The following is a 21491-nucleotide window of genomic DNA, read 5'->3' as shown; positions in this document are numbered from 1 at the left end:
CAATCAAAACACTATGAGTAGGGTCCCAGTTGAGAATTGAGACAATGAGATATAAACAGGACACAAGTGATTGTTAGTCACAGGGGTGAACAATAGCATCGTGGTCTGTGTTTGATGAATGGGTGTTTTTAGCAGCACAGGAAGTCGTAACTATATAAGGGCTTTGTGGCCGACGCCCCAAACCCTAATGAGCACGTGCAGAAAGAGTTCTTACCACAGTGAAGGGGGTGAAGTTGAAGGCCAATCAGGAGTCTGCGTTGTCACGGTCATCTGCACTTCAAAGAGAGTGAGAAAGTAGACAAAAACAGTGATGTATTTTTACAGACAGCAGCAACACCACCTTCATCATCAGATTAATCTGCAATAATCGGTGTCCTGTGAGGATAATTTGGTTCTAGTTCACTGGCTGTCTGATCTGATAAATGTTTCAAGCAGAGCACCCTGCTGTTCTGTACATGAGGTTAGGCACACACGTTTCACATGTGCGCCATAAAGAAGAAGTGTAGCTGCCAGTGCAGACACATGCACAGATAAGGTCCTGGTTCTGGCCAATGATTTTGTTTTTGTTTTTGTTTTTTTGTTTTAATATATGACCTCAGTTCATGTCACTGGGAAGACTGGTCTGTAGTTTTCTGCAGGGAAGGAGGAAGGACAGAAGGGAGGGTGGGTGCAAGGCAGGGAGGAGTGCTGGAGGAGAGGAGGAGGGATGGAGGGAGGAACAGTCTGAAGAGCCAGAGTGAAGTTTGAGTAGCTGCAGATAGACAGAGAGCAGCAGAGAGAGCAAGACAGATTGGGGAACTGATCCGAGTTCGGGCTGTTAAATTGAGGGAAATTTTAAATTCTCTGAAATTTTACAGAGATGTTTGTAAGACTTTTGGGCATTTAATTTTTGCCCAGATATTAGACTTTTGGGGCCTATTTTTCTATAGTTTGGGATTTTTATTTATTTTTTGCCAGTATTTAGATGATTAATGTCTACTTCACCTCTCAAGATTTTTAGACTGTAGGAGTAGTGTTTTATCTGTGTGTGTGTGTTTGTGTGTGTGTGTGTGTGATATAGTAAACCATGGAGCTGGAGCATTTAGGCGGCGGGGGGGTTAAACCCGAGAGAGATAGCAGTCGTCTCTACAAGATAGCTCTGGCCATGTGTGTGTTACTCTGCGTCGCTCTGCTTCTTGCTCTCATACTAGGTAAGTCCACCCCAAACACACACATATATTTATATATGCACACATTTTCCTTATCCTACATTATAATTAGTTAGGAATCCAACATATGAGAATGTATGCATGGTGTCCTCAGATTATAGTACATGCAGACTGTAAATAACACATGACCATGCGAGTGGGAGCAAAGGTCTTTGTGGAGGTCTCGCGGGTAACTTGTGTAGAACTATTTTAGGTTCATGTAAGGTTTCATACACGCCCACTTGCACACGCACAAATTTGTGCTCTCCGTAATGCACAGTGGGACTCAAATCTGGACACTAGTGGAACAGAAAAGAATGTGTTTTTCACAGCTCTTCCTGCAGAGTGTAGTATTTTTTAGCAGGGACATGTGTAACGGTTTGCAAGTTATTTATTTACATCAATTTAAGCTGGTGCTGTAAAAGACGGTAGGTGCTGGTAGGTGTGCTAAACCAGTAATTTGCATGCTTTAGATTAGATCTCACACATATCCACATAACACTGCAATAAAGGGGGCAAAAAGGAGTAAGATGAGTTTAAACAAATATATTTAACACCTGTCGCTTGCATGGGAATATATAAAATATAATTAAAAAGACAATAAAGCGTGGGTAAACATGGGTTGACTATGAGGGCTGTTATTTTGATGGATCCCCATGGATTAACACAATCCTAGAGCTGGAGAGCTTCTTTGACTGTTCTTTTATTCTAGGAGTAGGTTTAATCCATGTCTGGGGACTGTGTAAGAGTGCTGTATGCACTCTTAGCTGGACTTTTCCAGATGTTTCCTCCTGACTACGTTCACATTGCAGGTCTTAACCGCTTAAACGCTCAAGGTTAACCGCTCAATTCCGATTTTTTGATCAAATCCGATTTTTTTGTCTGCTTGTTCACACTACAAATAAAATGTGACAGCAAACGCGCTCTAGTGTGAACCCTCAAAGCGGCCCGCATGCGCAAAAGAAGACGTCACACACAACGTCACACACAACGCGCTCTGTTTAGACCCAGAGCAAACAGTATTGTTTGACTGATGGCCCTTAATATAAAGACTTGTTTCGGATTTTACGTTTCCCAATTTTGCTTTAAGTTATAAAGTTACATTGTTATTTACAAATGGCCTAATAATTATCCTTATTGCTGTTTTAGAGAAGAGCGGTGCTTCAAAGGATAGTTGGAAATTTCTGTCAGAATCTGCAGATTATACAGTACAAATAAAATGTTCACATTTCTCCAACGTTGTCTTCCCAACAGTTTCACCGGATGGCCAGGAAGCCTTCGCGATGTTTTCTCCGGTGCTGATAATTGCCGTCTGTCTTGTGTCAGTGATGTAAAAGACGGATTTAATGACATGACCATTCAAACAGCAGTCGCTTTCTAAAACATCAGATATGTATCGGATTCAGTACCACATACGAAAGTGACCCAGATCGGATTTGAAAATATCGGATTTGTGCCGTTCATACTGTCATAGCATGATCGGATATGGGTCGCATAGGGTCAAAAAAGTCGGATTTGATGCGCTTTCGCCTGCAGTGTGAACGTTGCCAAATTGTCTGTTCTCCAATTCATTATTATTTATTCATTTTTTATTTCTGTTGAAACAATGCAGTCAGTTTCCTCTGCACAGAACATGTGGACCTTCTTTCTCAACAGTAAGATTAGTTACTACTCATAATAAAAAAAAAATAGATTTTTATATTTATTATATTATATGCATTTCTATAATGGTCAAATTCTCAATTTTTGCTCAAAAGAAACAGTTTGGAGAATAAGAACATGCTCACTCTGATATTTAGAAATATTAGAAGTGGGCAAAAATACTGGGCAGCTGTAGCTCAGGAGGTAAAATGGGTGGCCTACTAATTAGACAGTAAGTGGATTGATCCTCGGATCCTCAAAGTACCTTTCCGCAAGATATTTAACCTCAAGATGCCCCCAATGCACCTACTGGAGTGTGAGTGTGTGACTGTTAAAAGCACTTAGGCATGATGTGTGCGCTACATCAGCCCATTTACCAAATAGCTAGCTTGCTTTTGTCTGGAGTGAACAAATATGTCTATCTGCTGTTTGAAAGTTGTGGTTTTTACATTGTAGGAAATATTGCAGCATGGCTCCAGAGGAACTTTAAAGAGAGCCTGATTAGCTATATGCTCATTTTTTCCCAGTCTTTCTGCTATGCTCATAGTTTGGATTGGCATCACTCATGTGCAACTCTGCCTTCAAGATTTTGAGGAGAACATTTGAGTAATGTGAGTGTTGCATGGCTGTGAGGATGCTGTAGCAGGGAGGGGTGCGAGAGTAAGTATTGTTTTGTTTTTTTTTAGTTGTTGAGGGAAGGCAGAATTCTTGTGGTTTCATTGAAGTGTAATTACATTACGAGCCCATGTATGCAGTCCTACACACCCACACTAATAGACCCCCCCCTTCCCCATCCATGTGAATGACCACACACAGGAATGCTGCTTTGATTTTTTTTTCCAGATATTTTTAATGAGTTTAAAGAGTGTGAGTCTTAAATGTGTGCTTGTGTATCTGCATGTTTGTGTTGGTGGCTTGTTTGGTATCTCAGTAATGGACATAAGTTTGGTTTTAGCAGTGACACTGGAGCCTCAGTCGCGAGTGTGTGTGCGTGTTTAAACCCCTGTGTATGGGCTTCTGGGTGAGAGAGCGCCTTGTTGAGTTTGTTCCAGGCCAAACAGTTCATGCAGGGTTGAAGCTGTTCTGAAAGTGGCCACAACTCTCAACAAGCAGCTCTAACTAGGCAACAAGGCTGGTGGACCTCAGAGGTCAGACATTGCGGCGCAGCACCGTAACGCTCCACTCATCCGTTCACAATGGGGATTTGGTTTCTAAATCTGTCCACGGATCCACATCACATAACAGCGGTTTCTGCCAGGAGGTTAGAAAGGCAGGTTTTTGCTCACCTTCTATGAAGGGAAGTGAATGGGTAAACCTCCAGTTACAATGCAAGTAGCTTAAACAATGGTGTGCCTATTCTGTTTGTTTTGTGGTGTTTTGATTGCCTTTCGCAAAAGCGAGCGAGTAATGTCACACTTATTGCATCTTTCAAGAGTGTGGCAAGCATGACTGTTTACTCTGTCTGAGCGCTCTGCAGCTGTATCAGCTTTACTTGTTTATCTCGGTTTGACCCTTTTTCCTAAAGAGTGGATAGTAGAAATGTCCTCGACTACATCCTTCTCCAATAAGTACTGTCATTTTGGGGTAATTATTGCATAATCACTGGTGGGGGAGTATTCAGAGGCTGAAATATATGTAATAATGCTTCAGTATAGTAGTGCAGTGTTCCAAGGTGGAAGTCATGCAGTCAAAGTTTTACAGCCCCCGTAGGGAGGGGTAGACTGTATGTTTATACGGTTGAGAATATAGTAATTTTCTTTCTGTTGAGTTCATTTTCTAGAGCATTTTTTATGACATATATCATTACAACAAAGAGCATGAAAAGTCAAGTTTGCACAATATTTTCAAACTTATACATTTGCTAATAATTCATCCTTGCATTCAGGATATCTTGTGAGATGAGGCAGAATTTCAAAGAGACATTTATGCATCAAATACACAATAACAATAACTGTTTGAGTCAAAGTTGATTTTTTGACCCTAGAACTGGTTTTGCTCAAGGTGCGGCCTTGTGAAAGTCTCAACTTCCCCCAATTTGATGCAGAGCTGAACTTGTTTGACGTTTGTGCGCATGCCTTCAGTTCTCAAACTTCACCAGCAACTCTTTTCCTCTTCCTCAGTGTCTCAAAAATCCAGTCAGGAGGAGTTCTGTCTGACCCCAGAATGCATTGAAGCAGGTGAGAAGAGGCGCTAAACGGTCCATCTTGTACGTTTAGCGGGTTACATATGGACTGTCTTAATTGTGACCTAAGTACCTTATGCTGAAATATCATTGATGGAGGTGTTTTGCTTTGTTTTTTATCTCTGTAGCGGGGTCTATTCTAAGTAAAATGGATCAATCTGTAAACCCCTGCGAGGATTTTTATGCTTTCTCTTGCGGTGGGTGGCTGAAGGAGAACCCAATTCCTGAAGATTCGTCCTCTTACGGCATCTATCCCTGGCTTAGGCAGCATGTTGACATCCAACTTAAAGGTTTGAGAATAAATTCCTCATCGATGTCCTAATAAGCATTTTGGTTTTCTTACAATGTTTCAGAAGTTTGGAATAATGAAGTATACATGTAAAATGCATGTACTGAATGTAAATGTATTTCCTTTAAGCTAAATTCTTGGCTGCAGACTGTTCTGAATAGTTTTCCATTTTTTTTCTACTTTTGGGATATTGCTGCAGTTTTCTTTATATGGTCGTCTGGTACAGACAGAGCACACACAGAGCTGCTCGGCATACAGGAACTTAGCCAGTCAGCAAAAAGTGCTCTTTTAGGGAGAGGTAGCTTAGCAAGACAGGACCTATAATGGCTTATTTCAGACAGAAGATAACCATAAGATCCAGTATAATAATAAATGAAAATAATGGAATTACAAAACAGAAAAGGAATAGTGCTAGATATTCAATTCAGTGCAATTTTATTTATATAGCACCAAACAACAACATTTGCCTCAAGGTGCTTTATATTGTGCCTTGAAAACAGGTGACCCCCTGTGAGCAAGCGCTTGGTGAAAGTGAGAGGGAAAAACAGCCTTTTAACAGGAAGAAACATCTGGCAGAAGTAGACAATGATGCAACCTTTTTCCTTAATAGGAATTTCATTAAAGGTCATGAACAAGGTTAAGTGTTTCCATTCACTGGACTCTTACTTTCAGAGTACGCTACTGAAATAGCATAGTGCTCCAACAACACTGCAAAGCTCACATCAAATTAAAAAAAAGGAGATCAATACAGCAAGCATGACATCATTTTAAATGGTAAATGATGGTTTACCATCATTTTAATCCATACATTCTTTTTTTTCAATTCTACATTAAACATCAGCCATTATGCATCCTGACTATATGGCTAAGTGTGTTATCCCAGTGACGGGTAATGTATCCCTGAGCGGTTAGCCTCTAGCAGAGATGATGACTGGGCATTAGAGGTTTCTTTGAATGATGACTCCAATTTGCTCCATCAGAATTACTGCAAGCTCCTTCTGACCCTGACGAACTTGAAGCAGTGACCAAAGCTAAGAGCCTGTACCGCTCCTGTTTGAATGAAAGTAAGTCACAACACAGATGTTTGCTCTGTGGATTTGTGGGGATTTTGTTTATATGAGACCCTCAAAATTCAAACCCTACAATTAAATGTCCTTACAAAGTCAATCATTTACACAAAGACACAGTGACTCTGAAAACAAATAAGGTAGGATGAGCTTTTATTGATCCACACGACAGATCTGGGGTAATGGAAAAGCAATAAGAAACATGGGTGCAGCACAAAGCTAGAAAAAATAGCCACATGAGCTGTAAAAATAGTACAAAAAAAATCAATAAAGTTGTGTATACCATTTGTTGTGTGTCTGTGTACAAAGCTCTATTGGAGGAGCTGGATGCCAGACCAATGCTGAGAACACTTAAACAGCCAGAGTTTCGGTGGCCTGTTGTGGGTGACGGGCGCGGTGGGGAATATCAGTGGTCAGAGAGTCAGTGGAGCCTCCTGAAGACGCTGGCAGCGATGAGGAATCAGCACAGTAAGAGCGTCCTGATTCGCCTGTACGTCTCCCCTGATGACAAAAACTCCTCTCACTACATTATCAAGGTCAGACATTTTTCCTTCATAGCCCATCACATAACTCCACTGTAAAGCACATTTTTATAGTATTGCACTTGCATTGTTGGATTCAAGAACTTGGAGAAATAGAAGTCCATTTCATCTCACTATCAAATTACATTAATCCCATTTTTTTAGTTGCTTGTACTGAAGTACAAAATCCACAATCCCATACACTGTATATAAAAGATGGACATCTAAAAAGAAAGAAAGAAAAGAAATCGAACGAGGCAAAAAGAAGCCTTCTTTATAGAATCCATGAGTTAAGGACAACATGACTCTGTTTATCTGCCATAAACTCATCTTTTCCCAATTATACTCTATGATCACAGTTGGTACTAAAGTTATACAGATGTTTATTTTTTAAGTTATAGTCCTGTTTAGTCCTTGTGGTTGGAAAGTGTCTACTATGTGTCAATTTCTCAGTTAGATCCACCCTGCAAAGTTGGCAACGGCCAAAACAATTTCTGTAAACCAGTTTGTAAGGTCAGTGTTATATCCATCTTTTATATACAGCATTTGGTTCCAATTTTGTAGAAGGACTTAAAGTTTAGGTTTAGAAATTTTCATTGTTAAAAACTGTGGGACCAGACAGGAAAGTGAGACCAGACAGGATAAGTACCTTTTCAACAAAGAAAATTAAAAAAATAATGCTGTTATTCATTTTTGTTTACTTCATTTTTGTAATAATCAATAATCGTGTGCTCAATCAAAAGGCACAAAAACAGTTCAAATGGGCCAATCATTCTTATTTTATTTTATAAGAATGATGTGTACATGCACAGGCTATTCTTATTAAAAGAAATCTCCCTGTGCCAAATTATGACATTGAAAAGTGAATAAGAGCAATATTTTTGAACATACAACCAGAATTTAAAAGCTAATCAGTCATGCGAACAGATCCAAGTTTCAAAGCCAGGTGAGTTATTATGTATCTAGCTTAGCTTCACTAGAATATAATGTATCTGAAACCTCTTGGAACTGTTTTGAAAGACAGCAGTGTAAAAAGCAGCAGAGGCTAACCAGCACTTTCTGTCTTTATGTAGCTCGATCAGGCATCCTTGTCTCTGCCTTCCAGGGAAGACTACATCACCAACACCTCCTCTGCCCAGGCGGTGAGTTTCCACTTTGCCATTTTTCCATCTTACCTTTTAACCAAAACTTTCCGTCCTGGATGAGTGGTAGCAAAAAAGACTTTTCTTCGGAACAAGAGTTTCTATTCAGACTCAATACGTCCCCCTCTGTGTTTTCCTTTAAAAAAAAGATTTCTTCCTCACCTCAGTCACAGAGTTCTCACTCAAAAGGGATTGTAAAGACCTCATAAAGCACCTTTAGAAGCTATAAATTTAAATGGAATTGAATATATAAAATAAGGCTTTTTATAATCTCTATAACTGTGAATTCCTTCTTATAACTTCAAATCTAAACATTTATGAGTGAAGACCTGTTCAAGCCTTTGAATTTAGAGTAGTTCAAGATATTCATGCAAAACTTAAAATAGCAGAAATGTAATTTAAGGATAACAAAATCTTTTTGAATAAAACCGCTCTTGTATCACTTTCTTTTTTTAATTGTTTCTAATTGTTTCTTTTTTGTACTGATCTGGCTTTAAATATTTCTGAACCACTGATAAATGGATACATTTACATTTATATATATTAGCATATAATGCAAAAAAACTCTTTTAAGCCGAAACATTCTTATTAATAGTTTATCTGATCTGCTAACTTTAACACAATAATATTTAAACTTTCTAATGCTTTATAAACATCATCAGAGAGCAACACAGATTGGATTCCCTTTTTCAGTCACCATGAAGCTATTTGTGAACATAAATGTCCCTTTAAACCACTGAAGATTTTTCTGCTGCTGTGTGTCTCTCCCTCAAAAAAGGTAATAATAAAAAAATACGTTTCACTGAATACTGATACAGTAGCACAAGGGTATGTGAGTGCAGATGCAGGCGCTTGATTGATGTCTGATGATGCCTGATAGCTCAGAGCAATGAAAGAATGAAGTCTCTCTGTCTCTCTCTCCAGTATCGTGCGGCGCTGCTCAGTTTGATGGTGGATGTGGCCGTCATGCTGGGCGCCCCAGAGAAAGACGCTCTGACCCAGATGGAAAAGGCTCTCGCCTTTGAGACCAAAGTGGCTCATGTAAGGACGTCATGTCAGATAAATATAATCCCGCTTAATGTATGAAAATTATTAAATAGGTCTCTGTAGCTCCAAAGCTAATTAAAACTCTACATTATTCTCTGTGAAATATGGCGGCTGATTCATCAGCTTCGCCAACAGTATAACAGGAAATCGTTTTTTGGACAAATTTAGGATCAGTCATGCTGATGACAATTGCTCTCTGTGTCTGCAGATCCTGATTCCCTATGAAAACCGCACCAGCGAGAGCATGTACCACAAATACACGCTCTCTCGACTGCAGCGCTCAATACCTCAGGTACTTTAAAACAATGCAGAAAAACCGCCAGAGAGAAATCAACCTTAGCATCAGTTGAGACCGGTTCAAAACCAAGTTGTACACGATGTCCTTGTCCGGTTTTTCCTGAGAAGTCTTCCTACCAAGCAGGGCTTTCTTCAATAGTACCAAACATTCCTGTTTTTTTGCGGACTGTTTTGTTTCCAAGGTCAGAAGAAAGATCAGTACCGCTCTTATGGTGAATTTGTAGCTACTGAGAGCAGAAACTCAATCAGCAAGTCAAGGAAACTGCTTTTATTGGATTTGTCTGAAATGTAACTACAAGCTTCATGATATGTTTAACCTCTATACAAACCGAATTAGAAACGAGGACTGCTGATATTTTGTATTTACCTGTGCACAAAAATGTAGTTCACAAAAGTTGAAGTTGAACTCTGAAATTGAAAAAATACAATGCGTGCAGGTGTTGCAATGCACAGAAACTGAAGTAGCTGGCTTGGTGAATATACTACATATTTCTATATAGTGTTAAAGACCTTTCGTGCTCTTTCTCCCTCTCTCTCTATTGCTGTAGTTCGATTGGCTTAATTTCGTAAAAACTGTGGTGGAGTCTAAAGGTGACCCGGATCGATCCATCTCCTCCTCTGAGCCTGTCATCGTCAGAGTTCCACAGTACTTCAAGGAACTTATGAAGCTCATCGAGGCCACCGATCCCCGGTACAGACTCCCTTTCTATCGTGGTGCCTTGTTGACACAATAGCTTAAAGACACTCTTCATACACACCCTATCAATAAATACAATTGTTTGGTCCCAATGCGAGCTAAATAGTGTAGAAAACTGCCTCGGGTAGTTTACGTGCATCAGCAATGCAGATGCAAAATCTGCAAGCAATAGGCAATAAAAGGGTGCAAAAGCTACACAGCCTCAGAGTTCAGATGCTTGGCTTAATGGCAGGATGGCTTTAAAGAAAGAGCAGCTAAAACAGTGAGGGGCGCAGTAGGCTCTGTAAAAGAAAAATAAGGATTATTATGTAGTGTATATCAGGCAAAGCTACTCTCGTAGTGTCAAAAAATTGAAGAATTGGCACCTGAGATAAACATTCAACTCCCCTTTAAACTCAACCCAGTCCTCATAAGGGACAGATATAATGTAAACACACAGGCACAGACATGAGCCCACACTGGGGCTCGAGGGCACCTGTCGCTCATTACAAGTATTTTACAGTGTATAATGAGATTACATGTAGGAATTGAATTAATGTCCCTGTGTCTCTCGCTCTCCAGGACGGTAGCAAACTACGTCCAGTGGAGGACAGTCTTTTCCCGGATAACCGCTCTGAGCCGTCGTTTCCTCTACAGATACCTTGACTACGCTCGGGTCGGTACACAAATCTATGTCCATATATGATCACTTTTGAATGTTTTGAAAACAACTGTATTTTAGAAAAGCTTAAGAAATGCAATATTTTGAATGTTAACATTTAGCGTGCTAACCGAGGCCTGTTAAATCTCAGATGTAGCTCTTGGGTTTTTCACAGTTTCTCAGAGCAAAAGTCTGACCTCAGGGTGAATTTATTAGGACATTCACTCCTTGGAAGTCTGGCTGCTATCTTGAATGTCTTCCACTTGTGAATAATCTTTCTCACTGCAGAATGATAGACTTTAAATTGTTTGAAAATAACCTTATAACCCTTCCCAGATTGGCTGGCACCAACAGTTGCTTCTCTGAGATCATTTCTGATGTACTTGCTCCTTGGCTAACACCATTGTGCTAACACACTAAAATCTTCCAGACCTGCAAAACTGCCAAAAATCTCTGCTTTTATAAAGGTGCTCAAACTTGCTGATGATTAGTTAATTGGGTGCATTTCATTAGCAGCGGCAGCTGCTCATAATTCTCTTAATGTACATTTTTTTCCCTTTTTAAATGTTTTCCACCTAAACCTAAATAACTACACTTGAAGGTTTCTCAGCTTTTCTCAGTCTCTGTTTTTAGGTCGCAAAATTCTTGTCACAGTACTTAGTGAGTTGGGGAAAGATTTTCTAATTTTACCAGTTGGTAGCTTCAAATGTTTTAAACAAATCATCCCCCCTCCCCGACTAAAGTGACTCAGCGTGAGGTCTTAAACACTCTCGTTAATGGAAACTTGTCAGTGGAAGTTGTTTTTTTGGAGCGATGTCACCTTGAATTTCCGTCTCTCTCGCCCCCATTAGGTAACCACAGGAACCACCTCTCTGACCCCGCGCTGGGATAAGTGTGTTAACTACGTGGAGAACTCACTTGTTTATGCCACCGGCCGGCTTTTTGTCAACACACACTTCCAGGAGGACAAGAAACACCTGGTGTGTGTGTTCCCATCATATCCTAAATCCTGGCTCAGCTGTTTGAGTTTTCTGTAGCTGTGTAACAGATGAGTGCTGAGCTGTGATGTCTGCATCACTGTAGGTGTGTGTGTCTGTGTTTAGATGGCAATGATGCTGGGCCTTTTTGCATTTTTTATAAACAGCCTCACCTTGCTATAAGTGAGAACGTTCTAGGTTTGCGTCTGAAAATCGGAACATTTAAACTTCTGTTTCGTACTTGATTTGTTTCTTAGATGGAGGAGCTGATCGACGGCATCCGCTGGGCGTTCATCGACATGCTGGAGAAGGAGAATGACTGGATGGATGATTTAACCAAGAAGCGAGCTGTGGAAAAGGCACAGTTTATTCCATCTTTTCTAATCTAAACTGTAATATTAAAAAATATTTGGATTGGTGATGTGAATTTCAAACTGTTTAATCCAAAACTGGCCCAACAAATTGAATGAAATACAGCAGTGCATTAAATAGTGAAAACAACACCCTCTCTGAACAGCTGTGTTAGTCACATCTAACCGTTAAAACAAAGTCTGACCTTACTGTAGTTGCAGCAGCTGGAAACAGCTGCCCAGCTAGAACAGATACTATTGTTCTATCGGTTCGTGAAATCTGTTAGTATTTACTGGCACCACTAAAGAATATTTATACGCAAAAAAGAAGAAGTCCTTTACTCAACAACCCAACAACAGTGTCTCTTACGTGATCCACCATAATCCTTATTTATCTTATAGTCAGCCTTGGTGAGGTTCTTAGGCATAAGTCATACAGGCCAGAGACCCGTGGACAATCCCCTGGCAATACCATAGAAAAATGACTATTGCCTGAGCAGTTGGCAAGTGGTTGAAGGAGGTGGTTGATAGTCACTAGGTGAAACTTGTCACAAAGAGATATATGATGTTCAATATTTTTTATTTTTACCACTTAACGAGCAGTTGGTAAGTCTTTGTGGACAAGTCAGCATCTTCCCTACAGGCAACAGCATTGATTTGTTAGTGCCCAAAGCAGTTACAAGGATGTTTTTGGTGCTGCACACTCTTTGCGACTGATTTCACCTTGCGACTCAAACCACTCACCAGTCAGTCAAGGAATACAAATTTCCCCTAGTGACCAGTGCTTTCCGGGGGGTTGCTTCCTGCTCAAAAGCCTTTGTTAGTGATGCTTTAATCCATCCTTTTATCTCTTCCCTCTTAGAAGCCACGTCTCCTTTTATTAACTTTTAACTTTCTTCTACTTGACTGCCCCCAACCAAACTGTGGTTCGGGGCTTTTTATGCTGTGACCATAAAAGGATATCTTCTCTTGCTGACATCAAACTGAGTGAAAAAAGAGTTTAGAGCAGCGTGAGCTTTTGGCTGACAGGGATTGTCACATTCTCATTGATTGCAATTTTCATGTGTTCTCACTGGAACTGCAATGATTGAGAGAAAATACATTATCTTAGGTTTTCATAAAGTCAGACTCAAATGTGTCCAGGATCTTATTGCTAACACAATTGTTTTCAGCTCCACTCACTGTTAAAATGTTTTTGATGCCTCTCAGCTTGAACCGAGCTATTTATCATTCACCAGCTTTGCTCAAGCTACAATACTGAAACCATTTAAAGAAATTGGGTCCACTTTATGGCAAGCATATAGACCTTCATAATTAAAAAGGATTTTGCTGTAGGGACCCGGCAATGTTTCTGTGAAGACACTTTAGCCTATGACTCTCACAGTGCTCTCTTTTTATTACTTTAATATCATTCAAACTTATATTTGCACTCACTGCCAATTAAGTTTGACTGAGAGTCTGACACACCTTTTTATGTTTAATTTAGATTTTATTTAAATTCTCTTATCTCTCTCTATAGGCACATGCAGTCCTGGCTAAGGTTGGCTACCCAGAATTTATTTTGAATGACACCTACCTCAATGAAGATTTGAAGCAGGTCTGTTTAAATTAGCACAGCACCAGCATCATGTTCCTGCAATGTTTTTTTCCCTTTTCATTCTGAAAATGGAGGAATGTTGCTATTTAGAAGTAATGTGTTTGTGTCTGCTTCAGCTAGAGTTAAAAGAGAATGACTACTACGGCAACGTGATGCAGACACTGAAGTTCATCGCTCAATCCGATCTCTCCTGGCTACGAAAGAGCGTCCCACGCACAGAGTGAGTGGCAAGTGTGAATACTTAATTAGGCACTGTGACATCATCCGTTTGATAAGGAGATACATGTTGACATTAGGTCCGTCCTAAAGTATATGCAGCTTTACTGCTTTTTGACTCTAATGGGCATTATAATATATAAAATAGACATGGTGATGTATTAAATGAGACTTGAAATTAGGGGTACAGCAACAGGAGTCGCCCCCTGTTGGCCACTGGAAAGAAGGAGGCACTTCCTTTCTTGCCTTTCTTGAAGCTCCAGCGATCGTTTATAATCAGGCTATGGTTTTATGTCCTTATTAATGCCTAATGCGTGTTTGCGTTTCAGGTGGTTTACAAACCCAACAACCGTGAACGCCTTCTATAGTTCATCCACAAATCAAATCAGTAAGATATACATTCATTACATTTTGTTTTTTTAATCACTCAGTTAAGTCCTTACCAGACAGATTAAAGCACCAATTCTGGGATTTCCATTTTTTATTATTTTTGTTAGCAAACATAAGATTGAAAAGCCTTGACCTTATGCAGTAAAATATCCTGTTTGGAAAGAACTAAAGATACACAAAAAGAAAAATTATTTTTGGTCTTCTTGTTTAGGATTTCCTGCTGGAGAGCTTCAAAAACCCTTTTTCTGGGGAAAAGAGTATCCAAGGTGAGTCATCCCACCCAAGAGCTGACTTTATTTTAAAAGAAAAACCTCCTATTAGAGAACCACAGCCTGGGCAGCATTATTGTTCTCAACAGATCTATAAACTGTCCTATATTAAACATTGGCTTGACAGCTTGATTTTATTTTGTAAAGCAATTTCCCACAGCACAGTAACATTTGTCCATGCTTCTTCTTCTTTTTTTTCTTTTTTTTACCATATCTGAGACTGAATGACAAGCTATGTAACAATCTGCCCAGCTGGAATGGTGCTGGCTTCCAAAGCTTCTATTGCTTTCTTTTTATTGTGTTCTTTCCTCTTCCTGGTGTTTTGTTCTCTGAGTGATACTTTACATCATTAAACTAAAAGTTACTGAATGAAGAAAGTAGCTCATTAACTGCCTGCTAGCTGTCAGTTTTAATGCTCTTTAGCTTGGCCGCTAATAGAAAAATAACTGCACACAGTTTATGTATGATAGGATCCAGTGGTGTGTGACGACTTTTACAAAAGCTCAAGCAGAGACAATGACAAACAAAAAGAAATTATCTTCCACTGTTTAACAAGACAAATTGTTGTTTCAGACAACCGTTTCATGATTTAGTGTTGCATGTTATGCATCTTGCAGCACTCTGTGTGGTCATCTTCCCCTTTGTGCACTTCTTGCTGGCTGAAGAATTATTAAATGTTATTACTTTTATAGTTATCATAAAAAAAATATTTGCTCTTAGGTGACAATGATCTGTGCCGGAGGAACATTTAAGAACATTTAGTAGAAGTAATAACACACTTTATATACCACACTGTACATAAAGCTGTAGTATTGTTATGTAAATTTGATTGGTAAAAAGCAATATTACTGCTGTTTATGTTTGAGGTTGGTTTAAATATTTAAATATATTCTACTTGGTACTCAATTATATACTTGTAATTGTTCTAAAGGACCATTATAGCTAAATTAAAAGGCCTGTGCACTGTCAAGATCTACAGGAAGATTCAAATTATTAATGAAGAAATAAGGTAGCGTATTAAACAAAACAGCTGTCTAAAGATGATACACTCAGTATAGACAGCTCTCGTGCATGCTAATCTGAAAGTATTGGTGAAGTCTGCAACTGTTAACTGTGTTCAGAGCCTTGAACGCAGAGCCAGCAGCAACTTGTTTAGCATTGCTAGTCTCCCTCAGTCTCCCATCAAAAACCAGAGGTTTATCCACAATGCACATTCCAATGGAATCATAGTCAAGCAGAGTCAAATGTGCTTCCAAAGACAGAGGCTGCAGCCTCAAGATGTCAATCATTTAAAGAATGGATACAGTGAAACCAGAATAATTATGACAGAATTCTGTTTGAGATGTCTGTGTTTAGACTTCATTGAACAGGCACTGCTTGCATACTTCCCCTGATCGAGCACCACTGATAGAATCTAATCCTCTCTTGAAATTCCACAAGACGTTGACTTGTGCCACACTAAAATCTGTGTTGTTTTCCTTCGATTTACAGATCTTTAAGTTACGGTGCCATCGGGGTAATAGTTGGACATGAGCTAACGCACGGCTTTGACAATAACGGTAAATAATGTTTGCTAATAATGATTTCAAAATATAACATTTGCGATTGAATAATAATGAATTATGTGGTCTGAACAGGTCGCAAGTATGACAAAAATGGCAATCTTGAACAGTGGTGGAGCAACTCGTCCATAGAGGCCTTCAATGAGAAGACCCAGTGTATGATTAACCAGTATAATGGTTATCACTGGAAGGAGGCGGGCCTAAATGTAAGGAAACAGTCTGAATGTGCAAAAATTTATTAAAAAAAAGAAGAAAAAACTGCAGATGTAGTTTAAACCACTTTTCTAAGAAACTGTCTAAAAAATGCCTGTGTATAACTGGATAATTATCAAAGTCAAGAAATAACTGAAGACTGTTGTTCAGTTCAGATGTTTCTGATGCATTACTGCCTTTGTTACTCTTTTGTAAATGTTTTGCCCTGCAGGTGCGGGGTAAGAGGACCCTGGCAGAAAACATAGCAGACAATGGAGGAATAAGAGAAGCATTCAGGGTATGATCTATGATTTAAGAAATGGTTTTCTACAGGAGCTTTCTACTTCGGACATTGTGAGCTATTGTTTTTTTTTTTTAAAAAAATCCTAATCCTAAAGGAATTTGTTCCCTTAGCAAAAATGATGAACAAGAATTAACGACGTCATGTAAAGCAATCCAGATGAGAGAATGTTTATTTCACTGTTCTTGTGTAGGCGTACAGGCGGTGGGTGGATGAGAGAAGAGGTGGTGTGGAGGAGCCTCTGCTGCCTGGAGTTGCACTGAACAACAACCAACTGTTCTTCTTGAGCTATGCACATGTAAAGACACTTTTGCACACTGTTTTTCACTACGCTCTAAATGCAGTTTTTCTGCCAGTGTGTGTTAGATCTGAAGACCTTCAGTTGATTTGCAGGTCTGCATAGTAAAGTGATGATAGACAGGTAATATTTGGGCATTTTCCTATGGGAAATGTAATGTTTGGGCACTTTAACATAATGGTTGAATATAAACCAAACCATATAAACCATTAAAGTGTATTACATAAAAATAGTATATACATTAAAATTGTACTTCAGTAAAGTACTTGAGTAAATGTACTCAGTAACCTTCTATAGCTGGTTCTATCCATGCTGGAGAATCCAATTGTATTTCCCATGGCCCCCTTGTGGACACATCCCTGATGTGCTTCATTTCTTAACTACAGTTTTAGGCAAATTTAAAGAGTCGGTTCTTGTACTTCCTAAAAGTGTCAGTAGGAGGCAATGTTGCTCCTCTCACGCTGTCATTTACTGAAACAAATGTAAAATATAGTTGAACATATCTATTTCTAATGCTATCAAAACCATAGAGATGAGAAGGGTTTGAAAATCTATCACAGGGCTTTCATGCTGTGTTCCACATCTTTGGTACTGCTCTTGTTGAGCTGTTAGAGTTATTTGTTCCCCTTTCATGCTGTCTAGCCAAACAGGATGTCATCGTGTTTTACTGTTTCCATGTGTGGAACATGTCTGGCTACTCAGAATTATTGCATTTATAGAAGCGTGCATGTGTGATTTTGCATTCAAATGCATTCCTGTCTGTGGAAATAATGAAATGGAATGGCCTCAAATGGAATGCTAGACAGAAGTTTTCCTTTCGGATTTTTATTGTAATATTGCATGCAGTGGCACATGTGAAGTCAGAAACTTCTGAATACGCATACGTAATTTTGAGTATCTAGCAAAGCATTTAATCGGTGTGTTTGTAATGCGCAGGTGAGATGTAACACATACAGACCAGAAGCGGCCAGGGAGCAGATCCAAAGTGGAGCTCACAGTCCACCAAAATACAGGTGAAGCCCGCACGCAGACACACACATGGACACACATAGCAAGAACCCCTCCAACCTGACTTTTATCGTCACTCATGTCCTGCAGAGTTATTGGAGCGATGAGTAACTACGAGGAATTTCGGAAAGCATTCAAGTGTTCCGAGTCGTCGATTATGAACAGAGGAGCACAATCCTGCCGGGTGTGGTAACCTTCGACCTCAGCGTGATATCCCTGAAAAGGCTGATAATGCTGGATTTATCCAACATAGTTTACATGATAAGGGAACAACATTAAAATGAAGTAGAGTTGTTCTCACTGAAACACACTAACACATACACAGCGTTTGGGTTAGTGTGGATCTTTGACCTGAAGCCGCTTTCAATTGGCTAACAAGAAAAATTTAACTTTTTACAGTCATCTTTCTTCCTTATGTCACATAAATTAAGGTTGAAGATTCTTATAAAGGACCACAGTTACAGGGTTGGAGACAAACATGTTTTTGTGACATTACAACAACACAGCTATATGTGCTGTACATGCAGCTAAATAAAAGCACTGCATTTACATGAACTGCATTTCTTCTGAGAATTTATGTAATGTAAATGTACAACGATGAGAACTTTTCTACTGATTACAAAAATATATCCCAGGTTGTTTTTTGTGACTGTAGGATACAGATATATCAGCTCAGCTCACATTTATTTGTCAGCAGCCCAAATTCTGAACACTGTACACCAAAGATTAGCTCTTTAAGTAAAGTTATGTTACTTAATATTATTTTATTTTGAAAACCAGTATTATAGAAGCAAAGTGATCTTAATGTAACATCTAGCAAACTAGATCAGGTACTTTGTCTGTGAGTTGGAATTTGAGTGTGTGTGAGTGTGTGTGTGGGCCCAGATTTTCCTTTGACAGTCTTGCCTTCTGTTTTGCTTTGTTTCAATCTTGTGTCAGACATTTATATTCATTGCGCTGCAGTTCAGCCCGAGGCAAATGAACTTACAGAATTACAAGCACTCAAACTGCAGCATGCGCTCTCATTTGTCTTTGTGTCTCCGTCAGTGGACTGTACCGCTCAGGTGCATTCACACCACAAAATGATGTTTCTTGGGAATAACGGGAATACTGTATGATGCATAGTTTAAATATTTCGTCAGAAAATGGGAAAGAAGTATCTGTTGTAATGATTTGGCTGTGATTTGTTGACTTTGTATCAGCCTGCTGGTCTTTTTCTTTATTTAGCATTTTGTTTTTAATAAAGAAATCTGTAGTGAAATTACACTTATCATTCTAGAATTAAATCTACTGATTAAAATCATGAAACAAATATTAATTATTTGAGTTTTTAAAATTTCTGTAAAAATTTTTTTAGTGTTACTGCCAAACAGTAGTGCTAATGTTTGATTCTGTGCCAATTATACAGCTGTTGAGACCTGTTAGTAATCCTCCCTGCCAACAACTGGTTAGTAGGGAAAAACTGGTATTTCTGATCTGGAGAACAGTTGATGGCGGTCTCTACACTGTAAAAAATGTAAATAAAGAACAAACAAACAAACAAAACAAAGAATGTGCTGTTAATTTTCTGCCAGTACATTGTCTGTTTTTTCTTTGTTTCTTTATTTGTTTATGTAAACTACAAATGGTAAAACAAAGAATGACTAAATTCCTAATAAATTTTCTTACTTTAAAATAGTACATTGTGCTGTATTTTTACAGATTTTTTTTAAAGTGTCTATTAAATTGGTTAGAAAGGGAGTGCTACACACAAAAAAAACCTGTTTTCCATAGGATCAGGACTAAAAGAAAAAATTATGATACTTAAATCAAAATAATATAAAACTGGATTAACTTGTAAATAACATCTATTTGAAATTTGTGATCAATGGGCAAGCCCTAGTCCTGTAACTTTACTGTCAGTATTTTAGTAGTACGATATCCACTGTAGAAATGATTAGATTGAAACCAGTGTATATCATTACAGGTCTTTGTCTTCCTTTTTTCATTATTATTATTATGTCTTCTGTTTTTCTTCGAATGTTTTTGTAAGTTAATATGTGACAAACTTTTCATTGTAATTATAAATTTGTATGTCGTCATAATGGTCCACTGATTCTCGTCTTCAGTTTTGTTTTGTTTTTTAGGTTCCAATAAAACTTCTGAGACATTACACTGTACCACCAATTTTGCCGTGATTGATAAGAAGAGACAAAAAAAATATGTGTGCGAACAAGAGAGAGAGCCAGAGTGATGTAGTGAGCAGTGGGTGGAGGGTGCTGATGGATGGTGGACAAAAGACATAAAGAGATTGAAAGCATGTCCATTTATTGATTTTCCTCCGGACTCGCTATTACACACACTTACACCACATCACATCCCATTCATTTATGTCAACAGTTCCCATGGCAACTTGTTCTGTGTTACAGGAGGTGCTGTGTAGTCTTGTGGTATCCAGCAGGGGGTAACATTAATGATTTGTATCTGTGGCAACACCAGCGGCAGTCTCATCAATTCACACCAATTGAAAAACAGTCCACTGCTCCAGTCTGTCTCTTAGTGTGTGTGTATGTATGTGCATGTGTGTGTGTGCTGGGAGGTGTTTAGATGATTAAGAGACAAAGGTAGGAAGTAAGTGAGATGCTTTTACGAGCAATATAATGCATCCAGCACCTGGCAGACATTCTTGTCTTCTAACTTAATGGAAGTTTCGATTACCGATGTGCTACACAAGAATCAGAACAAACAACGGACATTTTTACTTTTTATTTCTTTTATTGTTGCTTGTCTCCTCGTGCGCTGTCAAGTATTTGGACTCGACATTTGAGTTGATTTTATAGATTAAGACATCACAACTTTTGTATACAGAAAAACATCATGACAAAATCCATTAAAGTGAAGCAGTAGAAAACTTTTGTCTCCCTTTTGTCTTCAAAACTATTTCACATTAGAAAAATCACACGGCACAAACAGAAATGTCACAAAAAGCATAGGCTACTGATAATATTTCCCCGTGCACCAGGCATAGCGGAACTGGCTTGATTTGTCCCCAATATACCTTTTACTACTCATGCTAGGAAATTCATCCGGGTAGGAGTTTTCTCCACGACCCAGGTCAGATTGAGTACTTTTTCTTTTCATATTGCTATTATGCGCTGCATTGTTTCACTCCCACCATGACTATGTAATTTCTTTTTCGCCTTCTTCTGTTTTACCGGCAGCTGGCAACCCATTTAATTGGAGCAAGAAATTGCACTGCCCTCTAGTGGAAGAGAATGTAATTGTTTTGCCAGGTGAAACCCGATAGTCTTTCACAGCACACCTGATCATTTCTCACAGCACACCTATGTGCCGCGGCACAGTGGTTGGGAAACACTGAGCTAACTGACTTTTTGCCAGCTTGTGTAAAATGTAAGTATCCCTCTTGAAAAGATTTTGTTCAATCAGATGGTTCACAAGGCTGCACAAAAAGGTTCAGGTGCTTTGCCCTAATTATAAGACTAATTGTTATAAGATAGTTATAGATTATTTTATTGATGTATTTATTTTTTAATAAATAAATCTTACATGGACTCCAAAGAGCTAAGTGATTTCAACTATTAGCTGTGTTCACGATAACTGTTAGAGTTGTGTTATGCAACT

General features: G+C 38.9%; 1 protein-coding gene across 1 annotated transcript; it reads left to right on the top strand.

Moving 5' to 3' along the window:
• Window positions 1-737: 737 nt before the first annotated feature.
• Window positions 738-21100, top strand: phex (phosphate regulating endopeptidase homolog, X-linked). The gene is made up of 22 exons (XM_005932165.2): window positions 738-1190; window positions 4949-5005; window positions 5139-5300; window positions 6280-6363; window positions 6676-6902; window positions 7961-8029; window positions 8954-9070; window positions 9285-9368; window positions 9922-10064; window positions 10632-10725; window positions 11562-11690; window positions 11945-12046; window positions 13557-13634; window positions 13751-13854; window positions 14180-14238; window positions 14452-14506; window positions 16001-16068; window positions 16147-16277; window positions 16496-16561; window positions 16758-16862; window positions 17799-17875; window positions 17961-21100. Exons 1-22 carry the CDS (start codon window positions 1067-1069, stop codon window positions 18061-18063), a joined length of 2238 nt encoding a protein of 745 aa, XP_005932227.1. The 5' UTR covers window positions 738-1066; the 3' UTR covers window positions 18064-21100.
• The last annotated feature ends 391 nt before the right edge of the window (window positions 21101-21491 follow it).

The sequence above is a fragment of the Haplochromis burtoni genome, unplaced genomic scaffold (genome assembly GCF_018398535.1).
Source record: "Haplochromis burtoni strain Fernald_Lab_line unplaced genomic scaffold, NCSU_Asbu1 Contig_155, whole genome shotgun sequence".
Lineage (NCBI taxonomy): Eukaryota > Metazoa > Chordata > Actinopteri > Cichliformes > Cichlidae > Haplochromis > Haplochromis burtoni.
This window is presented reverse-complemented; position numbering and strand designations above follow the sequence as displayed.